The following is a 22,203-nucleotide window of genomic DNA, read 5'->3' on the forward strand; positions in this document are numbered from 1 at the left end:
TTTCCAAAGACGGCTGTAATGCCAGAAACCGGTACCCGGAAGCTTGTTTCCTTTCCAGTAAAAGAATTGGCTTGGTAGTTTGGTCTGCCCTGTTCCCATGATGCACTGGGCCAGGGACAGACTAATTTGCATGTAGCCAGGTTCTGAGCTGGGATGGTGCAGTGAGCTAAAAACGGTGATGGATCAAGCCCTGATCTGTTGACTGGGTAGGAGTGTTCTGCTTAATTCAGGTACTCTGTCCATCACCACCCCCTTTTCTGAATCGTTTTGTCCACCACAAGCATGGAAGGGTATGCTCAGATATGAGTCCCTTGCTCACTGCACCATCAGGATTCAAGCAAGCCGCGCCGAAGACGGCTGTAATGCCAAAAACCGGTCCCCGGAAGCTTTTTTCCTTTCCAGTAAAAGAATTGGCTTGGTAGTTTGGTCTGCCCTGTTCCCATGATGTACTGGGCCAGGGACAGACTAATTTGCATGTAGCCAGGTTCTGAGCTGGGATGGTGCAGTGAGCTAAAAAACGGTGATGGATCAAGCCCTGATCTGTGTACAGGGTAGGAGTGTTCTGCTTAATTCAGGTACTTTGTCCATCACCACCCCCTTTTCTGAATCGTTTTGTCCCCCATAAGCGTGGAAGGGTATGCTCAGACATAAGTCCCTTGCTCACTGCACCATCAGGATTCAAGCAAGCCGGGCTGAGGGCGGCTGTAATGCCAGAAACCGGTCCCCGGAAGCTTGTTTCCTTTCCAGTAAAAGAATTGGCTTGGTAGTTTGGTCTGCCCTGTTCCCATGATGCACTGGGCCAGGGAAAGACTAAATTGCATGTAGCCAGGTTCTGAGCTGGGATGGTGCAGTGAGCTAAAAAACGGTGATGGGTCAACCCCTGATCTGTTGACTGGGTAGGAGTGTTCTGCTTAATTCAGATACTCTGTTCATCACCACCCCCTTTTCTGAATCGTTTTGTCCACCATAAGCGTGGAAGGGTATGCTCAGACATGAGTCCCTTGCTCACTGCACCATCAGGATTCAAGCAAGCCGGGCCGAAGACGGCTGTAATGCCAGAAACCGGTCCCCGGAAGCTTGTTTCCTTTCCAGTAAAAGAATTGGCTTGGTAGTTTGGTCTGCCCTGTTCCCATGATGCACTGGGCCAGGGTCAGACTAATTTGCATGTATCCAGGTTCTGAGCTGGGATGGTGCAGTGAGCTAAAAAACGGTGATGGGTCAAGCCCTGATCTGTTGACTGGGTAGGAGTGTTCTGCTTAATTCAGATACTCTGTCCATCACCACCCCCTTTTCTGAATCGTTTTGTCCACCATAAGCGTGGAAGGGTATGTTCAGACATGAGTCCCTTGCTCACTGCACCATCAGGATTCAAGCAAGCCGGGCCGAAGACGGCTGTAATGCCAGAAACCGGTCCCCGGAAGCTTGTTTCCTTTCCAGTAAAAGAATTGGCTTGGTAGTTTGGTCTGCCCTGTTCCCATGATGCACTGGGCCAGGGACAGACTAATTTGCATGTAGCCAGGTTCTGAGCTGGGATGGTGCAGTGAGCTAAAAAACGGTGATGGATCAAGCCCTGATCTGTTGACTGGGTAGGAGTGTTCTGCTTAATTCAGATACTCTGTCCATCACCACCCCCTTTTCTGAATCGTGTTGTCCACCATAAGCGTGGAAGGGTATGCTCAGACATGAGTCCCTTGCTCACTGCACCATCAGGATTCAAGCAAGCCGGGCCGAAGACGGCTGTAATACTAGAAACCGGTCCCCGGAAGCTTGTTTCCTTTCCAGTAAAAGAATTGGCTTGGTAGTTTGGTCTGCCCTGTTCCCATGATGCACTGGGCCAGGGACAGACTAATTTGCATGTAGCCAGGTTCTGAGCTGGGATGGTGCAGTGAGCTAAAAAACGGTGATGGATCAAGCCCTGATCTGTTGACTGGGTAGGAGTGTTCTGCTTAATTCAGATACTCTGTCCATCACCACCCCCTTTTCTGAATCGTGTTGTCCACCATAAGCGTGGAAGGGTATGCTCAGACATGAGTCCCTTGCTCACTGCACCATCAGGATTCAAGCAAGCCGGGCCGAAGACGGCTGTAATACTAGAAACCGGTCCCCGGAAGCTTGTTTCCTTTCCAGTAAAAGAATTGGCTTGGCAGTTTGGTCTGCCCTGTTCCCATGATGCACTGGGCCAGGGACAGACTAATTTGCATGTAGCCAGGTTCTGAGCTGGGATAGTGCAGTGAGCTAAAAAACGGTGATGGATCAAGCCCTGATCTGTTGACTGGGTAGGAGTGTTCTGCTTAATTCAGATACTCTGTCCATCACCACCCCCTTTTCTGAATCGTGTTGTCCACGATAAGCGTGGAAGGGTATGCTCAGACATGAGTCCCTTGCTCACTGCACCATCAGGATTCAAGCAAGCCGGGCCGAAGACGGCTGTAATACCAGAAACCGGTCCCCGGAAGCTTGTTTCCTTTCCAGTAAAAGAATTGGCTTGGCAGTTTGGTCTGCCCTGTTCCCATGATGCACTGGGCCAGGGACAGACTAATTTGCATGTAGCCAGGTTCTGAGCTGGGATGGTGCAGTGAGCTAAAAAATGGTGATGGATCAAGCCCTGATCAGTTGACTGGGTAGGAGTGTTCTGCTTAATTCAGATACTCTGTCCATCACCACCCCCTTTTCTGAATCTGTTTTAAATATGGCACTTCCCTCAACTTAAAATTGATCACAGCAACCACATGTTTGACGGGGTGACAGGACCACTGAGGTATGACAGCCCTCCTGCTCTGCCAAGCTCTAAATCAAGCCCTAAGTCTTCAGCACTCTGACAGTGAAAAGTCTACTGGGTTTTGAAGTTGTTGTCAGGGCAGTAAAGATTTCTCCATCAAAGTGATTGTCTGTGCTATGGTTTGAGCTACATTAAAGGCAGGAGATTTTGGTGGAATATGTGAGAATTCTCACGTAAGCTGGTGACTTGTCCCCCATCTAATGTGGGCACTGAAAACGTACCCTACCCATAGACTGAAAGTACAATGGCAGTACACACGTTTCTTGTCTCCTAGCATGCTTGAGCATTTAAAACCAAAATGCTTGTGCCAGGGATACTATACAGCAGCGTCCAGCTTCCATTTTTTTCCATAGGGGTCGTTCTCTGTGCTATTTCTGTCAAACATCATGGCAGATTGCTGTTTTCGAAATTGCAGAACTTCTACCAGCTGGGTTGAAGGACTCACTGCAACTTGATGGACCTGATGACAGAACATGAGTTGCCTACTGTGATCGAATTTCCACTATGTAAAGACCTCTAAACTGGATGGCTGAACTACCAGAGATGCAGGCAGAAAATCTGCATTTCTATGGTTGATACACAAAAATTCATGGAAAAATGCAAACTGAGAAACCGCGTTGGAGAAAAGTGGATCATGGAAAACCCACTTTAAGTAAAGGTAATTTTAAGGAAACAGTGGTGGGCGAAGTTTAGGGGTGATGGGATGGGTAATATTTAGGGGTGATGAGGGGTTGTTAGGGGCCAGGAATGGGTGGAGTTCAGGTGCAGAAAGATGTTTTTAATGTTATGGGATGGGCGTTGTTCAAAGTGTGATGAGAGCTTTTTAGTGATCAGGAATGGGTGGAGTTACAGAGCTGCCAACACTGGGGAACTGCTACTTAGAAGTCACCTTCCAAAGCCTGGAGTGCCTGATTCGGGAAAAAGGCCTCCTGGGCACATAATGTTTGGATTACAGGACATTGGTCCTGGCTGCACGCAGCTTGTAGGGGATTTAGACTTGTAGCCTTCAATATATGTCCTACTTCAGAGCAAACTGACTTTTCACCAAGGCCACCATTTGATCTCTTGGCTCTACAGGACAACGAGTGCCATGACCTCAGAGGGCTTGCTGACCATGCTTACCTGGTGGGAGAACATAATAGTTAGGCAATTCAATTGGAGGGAACGGGAGCAGATCCTAGAATGCACTTACACTATTTCCAGAAATGCTTGCTTTAAATTCACGCAGATGTGCTCTAATATATGCAAAATTCACCCACATAGTTTGGAGCTGCCCAGAGATAGTACGATTTTAGATACAGGTCACCTCAGACTTGGAGAGAATTGTGAACAGGTGGCCACCCCTTGCTGTGGATGTGTGCCTGCTAGTCCTGTATAGTAGATGAGCATCTAGGATGACTGGCAACAGGCTCTTAGATGTGGCCCTGGGTATAGCTCTCAGGGATATTGCACTACACTGGAAATCACCACACGGCCCACAATGCAATAGGTGGAAAACCGACGTGAAGAGGTGGATGCTGGCAGAAGGATCAGCCCTGAGCTCAGAGAAATATTGAGGCATCAGTAGGAAAACATTGAAAGAACAATGGTTGGAAGTGGTGGCCAGCATTACTGAGTCAGTTATGCAGTAATCCAGCAGGTTTGTATATTGCTGCATTTTCTGACGCTGCTCCCTCCCCGGTCTCTCGGATACTGCCTGGTAATTGGAACTGTGTCCTCCCTTCCTCCCTGAATGTGTTAATGGCGAACTCCTGCCCCTGGGATGCCCACTGTGGAGTCAATGTCATCCTGAACGACATATAGTTACATGTAAGAAACTTGGGATTCTTTGCTACTTCGTGTGCTTGGTGTGTATTAGTTCTATAGGTTTTACATGCTTGAGTATGCATGTAGTCCCGCTCTTGTAAGCCCGGTAGTGCACCAATTTGCTCCATTTACAAATTATGTGTTGTTTGTTTATGAAGCACTTGATGGGCATACCACATGTCTTTGCTGAAAAGGCTCAATAAAAACTGTTAAAAAAAGGAATGGGTGGAGTTTAGAGATGGTGAGGTGTCTTAAGGATCAGGGATGGATAGAGATTATGGGCAGACAGAGTTTTAGGGTTCAGGAATGGGTGTAGTTTAGTTTAGGTTGGTTAGGGGTTTTAAGAGTTCAGGGATAGGTGTAGTTTAGATGTAGAAAGGGGATTTTAGGGTTCACAGATGGGTGGAGTTTAGAGGTGGTGAGAGGTGTTTAATATTCAAGAATGTGAAGAGTTTGGGAGTAGAAAGGCCTTTTAGGCATCAGGGATGGATGGTGTTTAGGGGTGGTGAGAGGTTTCTAGGGGTTTGGGATGGAGGGTGTCCTGATGTTGTGAGTTTTTTTTAATGTATCTTGGATGATTGCTGTGTAGGGGTGGTGAGGGTTTTTTGGAAGTCAAAGATGGGTAGTGTTTAGAGGTGGTGGGAGGCTTTAGGGCTTTGGGATGGGTGAAGTTTAAGGGTAATGAGGGATTTTAAGGGTTCAGGGATGGGTGTGGCTTGGGCATCAAAAGGTGTTTGTAGGATTCAGAAATATTAGGAGTTTAGGAGTAGTGAGGGTTTTTATGGTTCAGAGAAAGATGGAGTTTAGGGGGAGAAAGGATTTATAGGGAATCAGGGATGGGTGTAATTATGGTTCTGGGATTGGTGTAATTATGGGTCAGGAATGGGTGTAATTATGGATCAGGAATGGGTGTAGTTTAGTCATGGTGAGGGTTTTTTTAGGGTTCAGGGATGAGTGGAGTTTTGGGGTAAAAGTGGCTTTAGGGTTCAGGGATGGGTGGAGTTTAGGTATGGTGAGCTGTTTCTAGGGGCAAGGATGGTATTGATTAGGGATTGTGAGTTATACAGGGATGTATGGTTTGTATGCGTGGTGCGGGTCCTGTGATTTATAAGTATCTAAAGTACATATTTGATTATCTAAAATATATCAATAGAAAATAATGCCTTCTGACGTAAAGCACAGAAATAAATACCTTCAACAAAAGGGTTTCTAAAAGTAAGACCAGAAACCACTGCATTTACATCTTAAATGAGCACGTAAAAGCCAATTTAAAAAAAAGACAGACTATGAATTGGTTTCCATGAAATGGTGAATATCATTCATCCTGAAAATTTCCATTAAACAGTTTATTTGAAATGGTTTCTCAGTAATGTTAATCCATTCTCTAAACCAGCTCAGACGAGAACAGTAAACCTTCTCCAGATACACGCTATCATGTATGTTAAAAGCTCAGAAACATGTGGATTGTTTGTTGTGATCAGCTATCTTCCAAATGCTGTACGTGTTTCAGTGTTGTGATCAACCATATCCCCAATGCTGTACATGTTACAGACTAGCAGACCAACGTGCATAGTTACTCCTGTTACAATAACAGCACTAAGGGGGCTTCCAGCAAAGAGCAGATGAAGCCTTCTCTTCCTATTGTAGCTGCCCATGCAACACATGGTATGTAGAAGCCACAGGATCTACCCATACACCTCAGAAGGGCAGTGTACCTTATATATAAAGCAACAAATGTCCATCTAGGTATGCTTAACAACAACAAAAATTATCCACTTTATAGATAGAGACAATTCATAACTAATGACAAGCAATTTGTCTAGGATGTGTGTAAATATTTTGCAGAGACCCACATTTTTTTACATTATTTATATTCAGATAGCAAGGTTAATAGACAAAATATATACAATTAACTTATATACATGAGGTCTACAAAACAGTTTTGTGGTGCTCTTTGATGTGAGTGATCACACGGTATAAGTGAAAGAAACAACAAAGCAAATACAGCTGGAAATCATGATCCAAAGTGAAATGGCAATAGACATAAAAAAGGCCTCAAATAATAAATGAATTAATCACAAGGAGCATGAATAGAATAATGAACTTTGCCAAAGTGGACATGCAACAGTTTATATCCTTCTCACAATCGTCAAAGCAGGTTTGAAATGTTAAAGTGTTGAATGTTAACATGAATCACGCAATTGACTGAGATACACAAACTATGGATCATTCCATTCTATAAAGTGAACATAAAATGTTCTATTTTGTAAAGAAAAATGTAAAAAAAAAATCACAAGCTATTACCGTTTGATAAAGTTGGCAAAGAGTATCCGATGTGAGTAGCCCTGCCGTCGGATCCTTGCAGTCTCCAGGAGGCCGGTGTACCGTAACTGGATCAGTACCTTTTCTCTGTCGTACCTGTTTGCGTGACGGTCATTGTTTGGCTTGATACAGCGGACAAAATGTGGCTGGCCTGCCACCATTTTAGATAATAAATCCATCAAGGAATACTAAAAAAGAACAAAGGGCAATGTAGTGAAAACAAACACTTTTGTGCTTCTGCTCATATTTGCTAATCTTTCCAATGGGATCATGTTCGGTTGAAAGTAAACATTCTCTCATCGATGGAATGAATGTCAGTCCTAACAGTGTAGAAACAACCATCAGGCAAATCTTCTTTCTTATGGTGACCAGTTACCAATTAAGACAAATTTCGGAATATTATCCTGCTATCCTTAAAACAAATATACAGAGCTCAGCATCAAAGCAGAAACCGGTAACAAACGGGCAGATTCTCAGAATCTGCCCCTTTGCGACCGGTATTTTTGCGTTTGGGATGAATCATTCCAAATGCAAAAATCGCGATTTAAGTAATCTCTAAATTGCGATTACTTAAATTGAGATTGCATGAGATTCCTTTGAGGTTCTTTAATTTTGACTCCATTTTACATTCAGACTCCATTTTGTGTTGCCTTTACGCAGGCTGCATGATTCACGAAGTGTCTCTGCCCTTTTGGACTGCAATGTGTTGAAAACCCCCTCTGTCCTTGTCCTGAAAATCATCTTAGACACCAGCTGGCCTAAACTAATTCTTGTCTGGACCACCTAATCCCTGTATCCACTATCTGTTAGCCTTTAGTATTCTTCTTGTGCTGTATCTTATCTTTTGGCCTTCGCTATTCTCTCCCTGTGTTTTTCTATTCCACAAACCTTCCCTTTGAAGCACGCAAACATGTTCTGCCATTACTGATTGACCTATAGGTGCTGTCATTGATTGACTTATGGGATCGGGCAAAGACACGACTCAAGGGGGATGTTCTGGTTACATGATGCCTTGTTTTGAATGTTTTTCTATTGACTAATGTTTGCCAGATCTTGCATGTCCATGTTAGGCATTTTGCATGCTTGCAAAAGCTAGGACTGCCCCTTTCCTTTATGCTGAGTTGTGTAACCCTAAGCATATATAAGACTTCTGTTTTCTGTAATCCTCAGACTGCCTCATTCAGTTGTTAATGCTTCTGTGTGACGTAGCCTCACATAATAAAGATGTCTTTTTATTCCAGCTTCTGTGCCAAGTTCTTTATTCTATTAGTGAGACCCCTGAGAATGAAGATTTCGATTCTTCACCTTAAATGCAAAGCATTAAATTAAAAAAATTAGCGATTTCGCTAATAGGGGGAGCAAATTACAATGAATTTGAGCTACATGGTAACTTGCAAAAACTTTGAAAAATGCACTAAAGTGTATTTATCAAAGTTCCATTTTATACACATACATGCCCTTGTGGCATGTGTGTGTACAAGATGTGCTCATATGCAGATTTCAGTGGGTACAACAGGGTGCCCTTTGACAACCTGGCACCCTTGAAATTGCATTCTCAATTTGCGATTCTCTAATTGAGAATCGCAAAATTGAGAATGTCTTTCCATTCATTCCTATGGGCTTCTAGGCCTATAGGAATGAATGGAGAGGTATTGCTTAATTGCGACTCGGAATTTGCAAGTCTCAATTAAGTAATGTTTAGAAATCGCTATTTCTAAGCGATTTCTACAAATCCTTATTTTTTGCTAATAAGGAATCGCAAAAGGAATTGTTGATGCATGTGCCAGTAAGTACTCTGGAATGAGATGGTAATGAGACATTGATGATAGCTTACTGAAAGTAAAAGCATGCTATCACACAACAATGTATTTAGAAAATTAGCCCAGTCTGCCATTTTGAGTCCAACATGACATTCAAATTACCTAAGAAGACAAATCAAAGTTTTGGAGGGGAAAGATGTCTCTAAGGGCCAGATGTATGAAGACCCCGTTTTACTATTTCCTAATTGCAAAACCTTCCGATTTGCAATTAGGAAATCGTAAAATGGGATGCATGAAAGTGTGTTGAACACTTTCTGTAATTCCTAGGGGATCGCAAATAACCTACCTCATGAATATTAATGAAGCAGGTCACAATTTGCGTCCCCCTAGGAATCTCAAAAATCACAGGGATGCTGGCCTGCTGGGGTCAGTAGGCTACCAAGTCTGCCATTGCTTATAAATAAAGCAATCTTTTTTTTTGTAAAGCAGCCCGTTTTTTTCTTAAAGGAAAACGGGATGATTTACAAATAGAAAAATGAAACGTTTTCCTTTCATTTTTTAAGAGCAGGCAGTGGTCTTTAGGACCGCTGCTTGCTCTTGAAAAATGCTTATACAAAATTCACAGAGGGGAAAGGGTCCCTTGGGGACACCTTCCCTTTTGCGAATGGGTTATCCCCTATTTGAAGTAGGTGGTAAAATGTGAATGTTTTGTGATTGCATTTCAGTCGCAAAACATTCATACATATTGATGCAAGTCGGTATTAGGAAGGGACGCCCTAAACAGCAATTACAAAGATTTGCAAAATTGCAAAGCCTTGGTCTGAAAATTGGATGTTCAATATCAACAGCGCGAAGACCTCTTTGGCAGTGTGGTGTGCTTCAAAAACACATTTCTTTGAAAATAATCCACAGAGTTTTCTAATGAATAATTGCATGGGCTGTTGTTCCCATGCTGCCGAATTCATTTTTCGCAAAGTACAGACCTACGATTGAAAGAGGATCACACTTCTGGTAACTGGCACAGGGAGACAATTACTCCTTACCTTGGTATTATCAGTCACAGATCAGACACCGGACAGTGATAGTTTGTCAGAAAGAGTACCTTCACTGGCGGATATATGATGGAACAACGAATGCCTTTACCACACATGCCTTAAAAACATGTGTCTTTACCATGCATGCCTTTACCACACAAACATTTACAACGAATATGCCTTTACAAAAATATAAGCATTTCGCTGGTAAGTATAAAACCTTTTCATTTTTATATATTAAGAAGGTCGTGCAGCAAACAGCTGACAGCGTGCTTTTTGAATTTGATCCGGACGGAGAATAGCTTAGTAGCCCTCTGTTGGAAAGGAGAGCACCTGTTGAGCTATGGTGCTGGTGACGTTTCGAGAGTCGGAGAACCCTCAAAACACAGCGAGGACCAATGGTAAGACGGGGCGGAGAACACACAAATTCACATATGGGGATGTGTGCGATTAGCCAGTGCTGTACATTTGAAAATGCACTAAACTCATAGTGCCAACATCGGCAATATTCACCGTTCTCATACAGCAACATACATAAATAAACCACACAATACCTTCTTAGTGGAAACATTTGCTGCAGGTTTATTTGCATAACCAATATGCCAACATGGTGGGTTATCTTACGGGCGATCCCAGGGCAGGCCAGCCCGCCTGATGAGCCAAATTGCACCGTGGCCGTCGCCAATCGGTGATTACCAATCATTGGGAGGGGCTACCCCTCCCATCAGTGGACCGCCAGTCCACTCCCTTGCTCACGCCCCCAAGAGGTGGGCGGAGCGTTCCAGGCAGCCCCCGGTTGCTCAGACCCACAACCGCCCGTAGGACTAACGGGGCGCCGTAGTTTTTCCAGGGAACACGCTAAGACATCGCTGGGTATCCTTGGTTTAGCACCATTGTTGTGCTGCTGCAGTATAGTACCCTTCTGTACCTTGCATACTCTGGATCACCCTGTAACTCCTCCACAGCTCTGGGGGTGGCCACCGTCACAACCAGGGCCCCCCACCAAGGTAGACATCTTTACCCTACATCCTGCTGATTCCCGGGCCTCTCCCAGGACCAGCTAAAACACAAAAACAAGTCCAAGCCCATACTGGACCGGAGGCCAGCATGTCCCTCATGGACAGGTGCCCCCATCCTTTTTCAACTCCCTGTGGACTTTATCCTAATAAAACCCAAAGCCCTTATTATTTTCTAATTTTTTATTTCGAGAGGCAGGTGGACTAAGACCAGGAGAGGAACAAGAGGTAAAGGAAGATCCAAAAATAAGACAAGGGATGAGAACCCGATCGTGGAAGAACTAAGGGACAATGACACCAGAACTAAGGAAATTGAGATAGTTAATCTTTACTCACTTATATTATCCCCAGATATGTTATCTGTTTTGAAGAAAGGGATGAGTTTTTGTCCAACGACCAAGATGGATTGGTATTTGACTAAGGTAGATCTGTACAAATTCGTAAGGATGCTTAAAAGAAACAAATATTTTGCAAATCAACCGAGTGTGGTTAAACCCTTTACAAAAAGGCCTGAACTAAGTAATATTTCTATACATGAAATACATGATACAAAGTTACTAATGTCACTTACAGAAAGTGAAGAGGACCCGGTGACTAGGGCACAATTACTAGTAGATCTAGAGATTAATCAAGCCTATACTGATGGCAGTGGGTTAAAAACCAAGTCAAGGTGGACCCCTCAACTTTCTTCTGGTAATGTGATAGACGCTTTTTATAAAACAGTAAACTTGGAAATTGATAAAGTAATTGATAAAACAAGAATGAATAATTTCAGTCCTTGTACCCGAGATAATCTAAAGAGGAAAGAGAGAGAAGCATTGAGAACATTGTCCAGTAACCCGGATGTGGTTATTAAAATGGCAGACAAGGGTGGAAACATCGTTGTAATGAATATATGTGACTATGACCAGGAAGTATTATCTCAACTTAATGATGATAGATACTATGAAAGAATGACAGCTAACCCTCTACAGTCAGTTACGAATAAGATCAATTGTAAACTTAAGGAATGGTTTGAGAACTATTTACTTGACCGTGACGAATATTTGTATCTTTGGGTAGAGTTTCCCCGCTCCCGGTGTTTATTCTGTTTACCAAAAATACACAAAAATAGCAGAAAGCCACCAGGGAGACCAATTATTTCGGGGATCTCACAGTTCATGGACATATACCTGAGACCATATGTACAGAATCTGCCCTCTCATATAGAGGATACCAAACATATTCTGAATTTGATGAATGACATAACATGGGAACCAGGAATGATACTTGCCACATTAGATGTAGTATCACTATATACTAATATTGATCACAATTTAGGAATAGCTGTATTGGAGAGTTTTTTTTAATAATAGACCCGCAGAATTATACAGGCACACTGAAATGTTGTTAGATATGACGAGAATGGTACTTGAAAATAATATTTTCTTATTTGATGAGAAATAGTACAGACAAAAGCTTGGTACAGCGATGGGTTCCAGATTCGCTCCGTCTTTTGCCAACCTCTTCATGGGGTAGTTCGAGGTGAGTGCATCTGGGGCCCTAAAGGCAGTATTTGGATTGATAACATGTATTACTGGGGACGGTTTATAGATGATTGTCTCTTTATATGGAGAGGGACAGTGGATGAGATAAAAGCATTTTTTGACCATCTCAATTCTAACCGCAACACCAGCACCCTGCTCGACAACCTCACCAACCTGGGACTCAAGCAACTGGTGTCCACCCCCACCCACCTCGCCGGACACACACTCGACGCTGTCTTCTCATCCAGCAAGGACATCAACTTCAGCCACACCACAGAGCTTCAATGGACGGACCACAGCTGCGTCCACTTCACCTTCAAGAAAACAACGACCCACCACCACCAGCAACAGACCGCCCGCAGAAGCTGGAACAAGATCACAGCAGACCAGCTCGCCACCTCCCTGAGCCAGCACCCTCCTGCCAGCTCAGCGAACCCCAGCCAGGCCGCCGACAACCTCACGAAGTGGATCAGCAACTGCGCGGACGAACTCGCCCCACTGAGGACCCCGCCCAGCAGACCCGGCAGCAAGAAAGCCCCATGGTTCACCGACGAACTCAAGAGCTCCAAGAAGAACTGCCGAGCCCTCGAGAAAGTCTGGAGAAGGGAACCGACACCGGACAACAGGACCTCCTTCAAACTTGCCACCCGGAAACACCACCAGCTGATCCGCGCCGCCAAGAAAACAGCATTCAAGGACCGGTTGGACAACAACGCACACAACTGCAAGGAACTCTTCAACATCGTCAAAGAGCTTTCCAACCCCAGCGCAGGAAACAACGACATCACCCCATCGCAAGACCTCTGCAACTCCCTGGCTTCATACTTCCACAACAAGATCGCGGACATACACAACAGCTTCAACAACCAACCAACGCACACCATGACCGAACAACCACCCCCCACCACCACCCTCCGCGCCTGGACCCCGATCAGCACCGAAGACACCATCCGCACGATGAACTCCATCCACTCCGGATCACCGACCGACCCCTGCCCTCACCACGTCTTCAACAAAGCCGACGCTGTCATCGCACCCCACCTGCGAGACATCATCAACACATCCCTCGACACCACCATCTTCCCCGAGAGCTGGAAACACGCCGAACTCAGCGCCCTACTCAAGAAACCAACAGCGGACCCCACCGACCTCAAGAATTACCGCCCCATCTCGCTCCTCCCGTTTCCAGCCAAAGTCATCGAGAAGACCGTCAACAAGCAGATGGCCGCTTTCCTCGAGACGAACGGATCCCTCGACCCCTCACAGTCCGGCTTCCGAGCCAACCACAGCACCGAGACCGCCCTCATCGCCGCCACCGACGACATCCGAGTCCTGATGGACAATGGAGAAACAGCGGCCCTCATCCTCCTAGACCTCTCCGCGGCATTCGACACGGTCTGCCACCGCACCCTAGTACGGCGCCTCAGCAACGTCGGAATCCAGGACAAGGCGCTGGAGTGGATCACCTCCTTCCTCGACGGGAGAACACAGAGAGTCCGCCTACCACCGTACAAGTCAGAGGCCACCGAAGTCATCTGCGGCGTCCCCCAAGGATCATCTCTGAGCCCCACCCTCTTCAACGTCTACATGAGCCCCCTCGCGGCCATCGTACGCAAACACAACCTCAGCATAATCTCCTACGCCGACGACACCCAGCTGATCCTCTCCCTGACCAACGACCCCGCCGCCGCCAGAGCCAACCTGCACGAAGGGATGAAAGAGGTAGCCGAGTGGATGACGACCAGCCGCCTGAAACTGAACTCGGACAAGACGGAGGTCCTCATCCTGGGCTCCTCTCCCTCCGCCTGGGACGACTCCTGGTGGCCTCCCGCCCTGGGCACCGCACCCAAACCGACAGACCATGCACGCAACCTGGGCTTCATCCTGGACTCCTCCCTCTCCATGACCAGGCAAGTCAACAACGTCTCCTCGGCATGCTTCAACATCCTACGCATGCTACGGAAGATCTTCTGGTGGATCCCCACCGAGACCAGGAAGACCGTCACCCAGGCCCTCGTCACCAGCCGACTGGACTACGGCAACGCCCTCTACGCCGGGACCACCGCCAAGCTCCAGAAGAGACTCCAGCGGATCCAGAACGCCTCAGCCAGACTCATCCTCGACATCCCACGAACCAGCCACATCTCCGGACATCTGCGAGACCTTCACTGGCTCCCCGTCAACAAAAGAATCACCTTCCGCCTCCTCACCCACGCACACAAAGCCCTACACGACCAAGGCCCGAGCTACCTCAACAGCCGAGTCAACTTCTACGCTCCCAAACGCCACCTCCGATCAGCCAACCACGCCCTCGCCGCCGTCCCCCGCATCCGAAGAGCGACTACAGGAGGAAGGTCCTTCTCCCACCTGGCCGCCAAGACCTGGAACTCCCTCCCGACCGACCTGCGCCTGACCCAAGACCACCTCTCCTTCAGGAAGAAGCTGAAGACCTGGCTGTTCGAGCAGTAGCGGCTCCCCCCCCCCAGCGCCTTGAGACCCCACGGGTATGTAGCGCGCTTTATAAGTGTCACTGATTGATTGAATACAGTGAATATAAAATGTACCACAGTATATGGCTTTGAACATCTTTTCTATCTGGATGTTGAATTATTTGTCGAAGAGGGCAGATTGTGTAGCAAAATGTTTCGTAATGAGACCAGCTGTAATGCACTTTTACATGCTAGTAGTTGTCAACCCAAGAGTCAGATTAATGCTATCCCATTTGGGGAAATGTTAAGAGCACGTAGAAATTGCTCTGAGCACAGGGATTTTGAGATTAACATTGAGGACATGACAAGGAGATTTAAAGCCCGCGGATATCATGAAAAGGTTATTTGTGAGGCAAAAACGAGAGCTAAAAGACTGAAGAGGGAGGAAACCCTTAGAACTAAAGTGAGATCTCCTTTGAATCAAGATAAGCAAGAGATTGTTAGGTTGGTTACGAATTATGGAGAAGGTAATCATAAATTGTATGGATTACTATCTACATAGTGGCATCTTCTGCAGAGTGATGGGGATATTTCCCCATATCTGAATGATAAACCGAGCATTACCTTCAGGAAAGGTGTTACGTTATCCAATATTGTGAGTCCCAGTTATCTGAAAGAGACAAAGTCTACAAATTGGTTGAGAAATAAATTGAGAGTCTTTCATTGCTGCGGGAAATGTAGTTCCTGCAGATGGGCCGAAAATTGATGAATTCAGCTACAATAATTCACTCAATTATAAGATTAACACATTTATTAATTGTGACACAACTTTTATGGTATATGTAATTGTCTGTACATGTTCTCGAATTTATGTAGGGAACACCATCCGCAGATTAAAAGATCGGATGGCAGAGCACTTTCATGCACTCAAGAATGGTGATACCAGGTACCCAATTGCAGCTCATCTCGTACAGAATTGTAATGAACAATATGCTCATAAGTTCAGCTTCCATGGTATAGATCATGTGAAATTGGATAGGAGAGATGGTAACAGGATATTACAATTAAGATGTAGATGGATAATGAAATTGAGGGCCGTAGAATTGGAATTGAACCTGGATTCTGAACTACGATACTTTTTGGGACAATAAATATTGGATATTCTTGATGAATTACATATGAAACATGCAATTGCAATTAATAGTATGTTACAGATGATAATACCATAATTATAATTATATTTACACTATTATGTACTAAATCTCGAAAGTGTATTAGTTGCACGTGTATTTACATATGGAAAATTGGTTATGTATAATGTTCCAAACTCTTCAATCTTTGGAAATTAACATATCTTCAGATTGTGAATATTATTATGACCGAGATGAAATTTTGAATTTTAAAATGTAAAATTTGTGTCTTCCCTATGCCTCTAACTTTCATCTCTTGATCTCTTTTATCGCATTGAGATTAGTAAAATTCTTCTTCATGGACTAGATGGAATGCTCATTATTTGTATATTTGAATAGGTTCGTGATTTAGCACCAATGGATTGTAGCTCAAAGTAGAATTGCTGGTCTTGGGAACCCGGAGATGCGGGTTCGAAACAACCTGAAACACTTTGTGATACTAGCCCATATTGATTTACACAAATATTTTTAATATCGTTAATAGTAGGCTGATTTTGGTTTGTTTGGGTTGAAAATTGATCAATTTTACTTTGGGTACGTATATGAGATATCATTTTTATAACTAATCTAACAGGGTCAAATATTCCTCTCAGATGAATCGCATAACGAGATTTATGGCTAAACTTACAGGGTTATCGGAAACTATTACATATTTTTATGAGAACGTTTATATTAAGGAGTTTATAATACTTACTCAGAATTGAGAGTTGTATTTATAATTATTATCTTATATGTTCTGAAAATTACGATAGCAAGCAGAACATTACCATTTCGAGATGGCGCTTATCCTTAGAGAATGTAAATAACAGGGTAGACATGGCGCCCGACCAGAACGCGGGACATTATACGTAGAGCGACTATATGTCGGAATTGGTAAGAGGGATATTTGTACCGTTAATAGTGGATTTTTAGTGAGTCAAGAGGACAACATTTAATTAATTTATTTGGATTTATTTGGACTTATTTGTCTTAGGTCACGAACGATGGATATTGAACTTGTACGATAATATAGGTAAGAAACATTTTATCACTCATCCTTTGCGGATATATGGTATAAGGTGGAGTTCCTGTATGAGACCTAATAGCACTTTAAAGAGTATGATTTCTTATATAGATATAAATATAATAATGCAGCCCTTGTACTCGACAGGTTGTACACTTCCCGAAAGGAAGTAGGCGTGAGGTGAGTACATGATAATATCGACTTTGTGCTCACTACAGGCACTTTGTGTTTATGAGTACAGCTACTTAAAATTAATACCCCTTTGGAATGAATAGTATTTTTAATCACTATGCGATTTTGATAGTAATTGGATCTTATAGATATATTGTTCTTTTAGGAATATTGGAGTCACACTGAACGATTTAAGGTACTGTTGACTTATGATTTTTTGGATACTACGCGGTGAGCATTACTTTGACTTTCATTATTTTGTTATTAGTTTGTTATCTCAATTTGAGAAAGATGAGAGTACATGAGAGGTCATTACCTTCTTATATTTCAGGACGTAGATGTTTAAGATATTTGTACCTGTATCTGTCACTACCCAAGATTATAGATTGGCTTACCAATACAGGTGAGCCTTATATATATTTTCTACTCTGAAGGAGGTTTTGAATTTAACTTTGGTAGTAAATACAAATGGATAATATTCAGATTTTATTTAGTAGTTTCGAAAGACGTGATAAGAGCATCGGTTTAAATTCAAAACTTTGACATTTAATTAGGAACAAAAGAGTAACATTTGGTTCCTTGAATAATATGAACTAATACATATTATAGCAAGCCTAGAGTCCATGTAGAAGAATGCCAAGGGTTTAATAGACAAAATATGATAATCTGTTTGTTTTTTATAGCAATCATCGCTATTACCTTGATTCTGAGCAAACTGAAATACAGACATATCTGGAGACTTAAGCGATTAGGTGACTTGCACACTAAATGATTTCTTACTATGGTTACTTTTTAAGTGTAATTGCACACTCTGGTGATCATTGTGACTCTGTGGTATGGTGTATTTTCTCCTTTTCTATTTTATACACAATTTCGGTGATATTCTGTGACTATCCTCTTGATTTGTAACTGATTAGTGAAGATTTGAATTGATTATAATACGAATTAACTGAAATACGATGTAATGTTGTGGTATATTTAATGTTTGTGTTGATTATGTATATATCTTACTGACAAATGTATTACTATTGTTTGGGTTGCAGCCCTGAGTAAATGATATGGCACCGATTAGTGCATGACAAACACATGTTGGCTGCTTTTTGGAGATTTTGTGAAATGGAATAAATATACTACAGACTTCAACACTTTGGAATTGGATTATTAACTGAAGAACTATAGTGGATTATCATATTATGGACTTTTGCTGCATCTATGTGGATATTCTATTAATTGAAACTGTTGGAGTTCACAGTGATACTTACTTTTTGAGTGCTCAGGTAAGAATACATTATTATTGTTTAAGTGCTCACGTTGTGAGTACATTTGTGGTTGGTCTGTAGCCGACCTCCTCTCCTACCCTTTTGGATGCACCATTGATTGACATGTGTGCTTAAGAAGATTCCACCCTTACTAAGAGTTGAGCGCCTGCTCTAGACCTGGTTACCAGGAATTTAGATTTGTCTCCTTAAATCCCTTGGGATTCCCATGGCCCCACCTGTTAGCATATCCTGCTGGATCTGCAACTGGGAAGGGGACCCAGTATCCGTGGTCCCCGCCTTACCCATCCCTTCATGTAAATGCACCCAGGATGACCTAAAACCAATAGTTTGGTGTTGGTTCAATGTTAACATTACCTAGCTGAAGAGCAATACCTCTGACAAGCCACTCCTGACAAGAAGTGCCGATGCGGGTGGAAGTAAGAGTTAACAAGCCTGTCTTACTTCCTCTTTTACCCAGTTATCTGTATATAGCACTTGTCGAAGTATGTCCATCGCATTCAGTCAGTCACCACCCTAGGCGACTCCTTTCTCTTCTACACTTCTGCTAGTCTACCCGGGAGCAGACAGGACAGTGTGAACCAGAGAGGAACCATAAATATGAATACCTGCCCTTTTTTGAATGCTGGGAATACCAAGTGTTCTTTAATACTATGTAGCCCATTTGTGTTTAACCCAAGGGTTTCCCCAATCTTATGGACAATAGCACACTGGCTGGATGACAACTTCCACAACCTGCATGGCACCCTGGCAAGGCTATAGGGCAGGAGAATTAGCACATGATATAGTTACTCACTCATTGGTACTTGTTTCATTGACCTCAGAGGATGAACTGCTTAGTGGACCTACTCGGATCTGAACCTGTGACCAGCGGTCAAACCCAAGCCCCTTTCAGTTCCGCTGCTCCACCTGCCTGTGAACTTGTATTCCAGGGCGGGCGTCAGGCACTATAACCCATACTGGGACCTGCCGGAGCTAGAAACCTATGTCAAAAAGACCTGCCAACCAGCTAACCACCAACATTGTAGTCCGAATGTTCGCTGACAACTCCCAAGGAAAATTCGCTTCACTGAAGCAACTGGTAACATGCCAACCATTAATCAATTTAACCTTAAATATGACTGTAAAATGTGCTCTGGTAGTTGTTCGTATTAGTACTCCATCCCCTCCATATCAGCACAAACCAGGCAACCCGCACCCTCTTGGGAATTACACACTCACGCCCCAGCTGACAGAAAGTGCCTATTCGTGTGTAGCCCACAACATTAGGTTTATCACTGACAGTATACCAGGATGATGTTGAAACTTAGTTGGTTCTACCACTGAGTGCCCGTTGCACCATCACAGGTATGTATTTGCCTAATCAGTTTCTGGCTGCAAAGTTTGATGACATTGCCAGCTCCAATCCCCGGCCAAATAAAAGGAAGCTTTACTACTACCCCTGTGAGCTGCTGCTGGTGCTAATGATGTTACAAATAGCACCGGTAAACTAGATGCTGTACTATCGCATTAAGGGCCATGGCAGCACTTATTTAAGTCCATTGCTAACCTATTCACAGTATTCAGAGACCAGAGAGGCTGTAAATTTAAAGCCCATTAAGATTATCGTTAGCTAAGCCCAACAGGGAGAGATCCTGATAAATGAGGCAGAGACCACCACCACTATACCCCGCATGTGAATCAGTCTAGGATTACTTTGCCATGTGCCGGTGTGCCGCCACAATTCACCAGCATCAAGCCTGTGCAGTGTCCTGTTCTGTGCAGTCCCCCCCATGCTTCAACTGGGCACCCATGCCTGATGTGAGTGACCTAGGTACAAGGCTCTGCTGCATGGCGGCCTGGCAGTGAGGTAAGACATCACATACCCCATAAGTACTGCTAAATGCCTTTGCTAGAATCCTGCCTGGTATTCCTTCATGCCCAGATATACCAAGCCAAAATGGCTGTACTCGGTCAATTGACCGGACCAAACATCAAACCCACCGCAACAAGGTGCAGCCAGTTAACCTGTCCCAAACGTCCGGAAACAACAAATAAGCAGGATCTGACATAAAGGAGGGAATCCCCGGTTGAACTTTAAGATTTCGTACTGCCCAACCAGATGTGCCCCTTGGAAAGATACCACAACCACTTTGGATTTGAGCCTCACCCAGCACAACTTTTCATCCTGGACTTACATCCAACATGACGTGTATTTGACCGAGCTGTCCCCCTAGGGGTCTGCTGGCTCTGACAGAGAAGTGACATGATGAAGCATGCAACCTGTCCCCAAACTCAGCAGAATCTCCATGTGTGCAAGCTAACCACTAACGTCTACAAAAGCATGCCAACCCCAATACTGTTTTACTTCCCTTTGCTTAAGGGGGGTGCAGTCCTATCCAGAGGTGTGTGTATTGAACAACATGTGTCCTTGAAGTACCTATGATTTGAGTATCTTTGTCTCTAATTCATAGTATCTGGTGCATTAACAAAATGAAAAGCAGGTCTAACAAATCCCTCAGGCTTCCCCCGCTTACCTTAGGTGTGTTAGATTGAGGGGATCCAGAGTAATATGGAAGATATCTCCCTTGGCATGCCCTCACTTTAGCACCTCTATCCCTCTATGGCCTCCATGCCCAGCACTATAAGATGTTATGCTGAGACTGCAAAAGCCCCAGGGGTTTCATGCACAACTTTTGGCACAGTCAGAACTCAGCGTCACTTCCATCCTAATGATGAATAGAACGCCCAGGCTAGACCTATTGCCCAGGGGAATTTCTCTCCTTTAGGGCACACCTCGCCAATAGTTTACATGGTTAAAGTCCCCAAATGCACCCCCAGGCAAGGTTATGAAAGCAGTGAATCCTTACGCAACAAAGCAATCCACTGGTTGCGCCATGTGAGGGGATGCAGGTCAATAATATGGGAAGATATGGTCAGAGTAAGGAGGATTCCATCTAGCAATTTCCAGACAGATTGCATTGAGCTGTTGTTAACCAATGCACCACTTGCTGAGAATTTATTGGCTCTGGAGTTTCGCACCTCTTCTCCAGAGCACTCAGCCATCCAGATTAGACGCTCCCCATTCTGGTCACCATTTAGGTTGCCAGAGCACGAAGTACAAGGGAGGGTGGGAGGAGGGTCTGGACTCAATACAGTTGATTGACTAGTTGGGGGCCCAATGCAGAACATCTTCACTGACCCAACAGGAGCTAATTGTAGGGAGATCAATTCTACTCTAACCCCCTTACACAGAAAGATCAAAGGGGGAAAGATTTACCAACGATTGGGTTGGGGCCCGCTCCTTTTGTAGATAACGAACTTTTTGTTGATGGGTCCAATTTGAGGGTGCTTGACTTCCTCTCTTGGAACATAGCGGGTCTCCAGAAAAAACTCTCTCCCTGAGTGGAATGAGTTCATCTAAAAGTTCAATGTCTGCTTGTTCCAGGAGACCTGGAGCCTTGCTCCTTTGCATGAATCTGGTTATATTACGTATTTCACTCCAGCTACAAGCTCAGGCAAGGGTCGCCCCTCCGGGGGATTACACATTTGGATCAACATCTCTTTGAATTGGTCTATCGTCATGCATACTCCCCCTTCACAAGACATTCTTCACCTGACTATCAAAGGGCCATCCAATGGCTCAAATGTGGAACTTTTTAATATATATGCAAGAGGGTCTCCCGGCACCCAAACATCAGCAACTATAACAGCATTGGAGTGCGAGTTATCCCGCATCACGCCTTACTCCAACATCATAGTAGCCGGGGACCTCAATTGCAGGGGGTACGCCAGGGCTGCGTGCTGGCCCCGACCCTGTTCTCTCTCTTTGTGAATGGGGTGGTAGACCATCTAAGAGAGGATCCAGCTGACGCTCCTATTTTGGCAGGTGAGAAAACTCCAACGCTCCT

The 22,203-nt window shown here is 44.3% G+C and overlaps 1 protein-coding gene across 1 annotated transcript in view; it reads right to left on the bottom strand.

Moving 5' to 3' along the window:
* The window catches only part of MYO3A (myosin IIIA), a 1,386,887-nt gene that overhangs the window by 528,053 nt on the left and 836,631 nt on the right, over window positions 1-22,203 (bottom strand). The window contains exon 27 of the mRNA XM_086939966.1: window positions 6,890-7,095. Coding sequence (XP_086796092.1) covers window positions 6,890-7,095 — 206 coding nt within the window. The remainder of the gene's footprint in view (window positions 1-6,889; window positions 7,096-22,203) is intronic.

Source organism: Lissotriton vulgaris, chromosome 10, assembly GCF_964263255.1.
Source record: "Lissotriton vulgaris chromosome 10, aLisVul1.2, whole genome shotgun sequence".
Classification (NCBI taxonomy): domain Eukaryota; kingdom Metazoa; phylum Chordata; class Amphibia; order Caudata; family Salamandridae; genus Lissotriton; species Lissotriton vulgaris.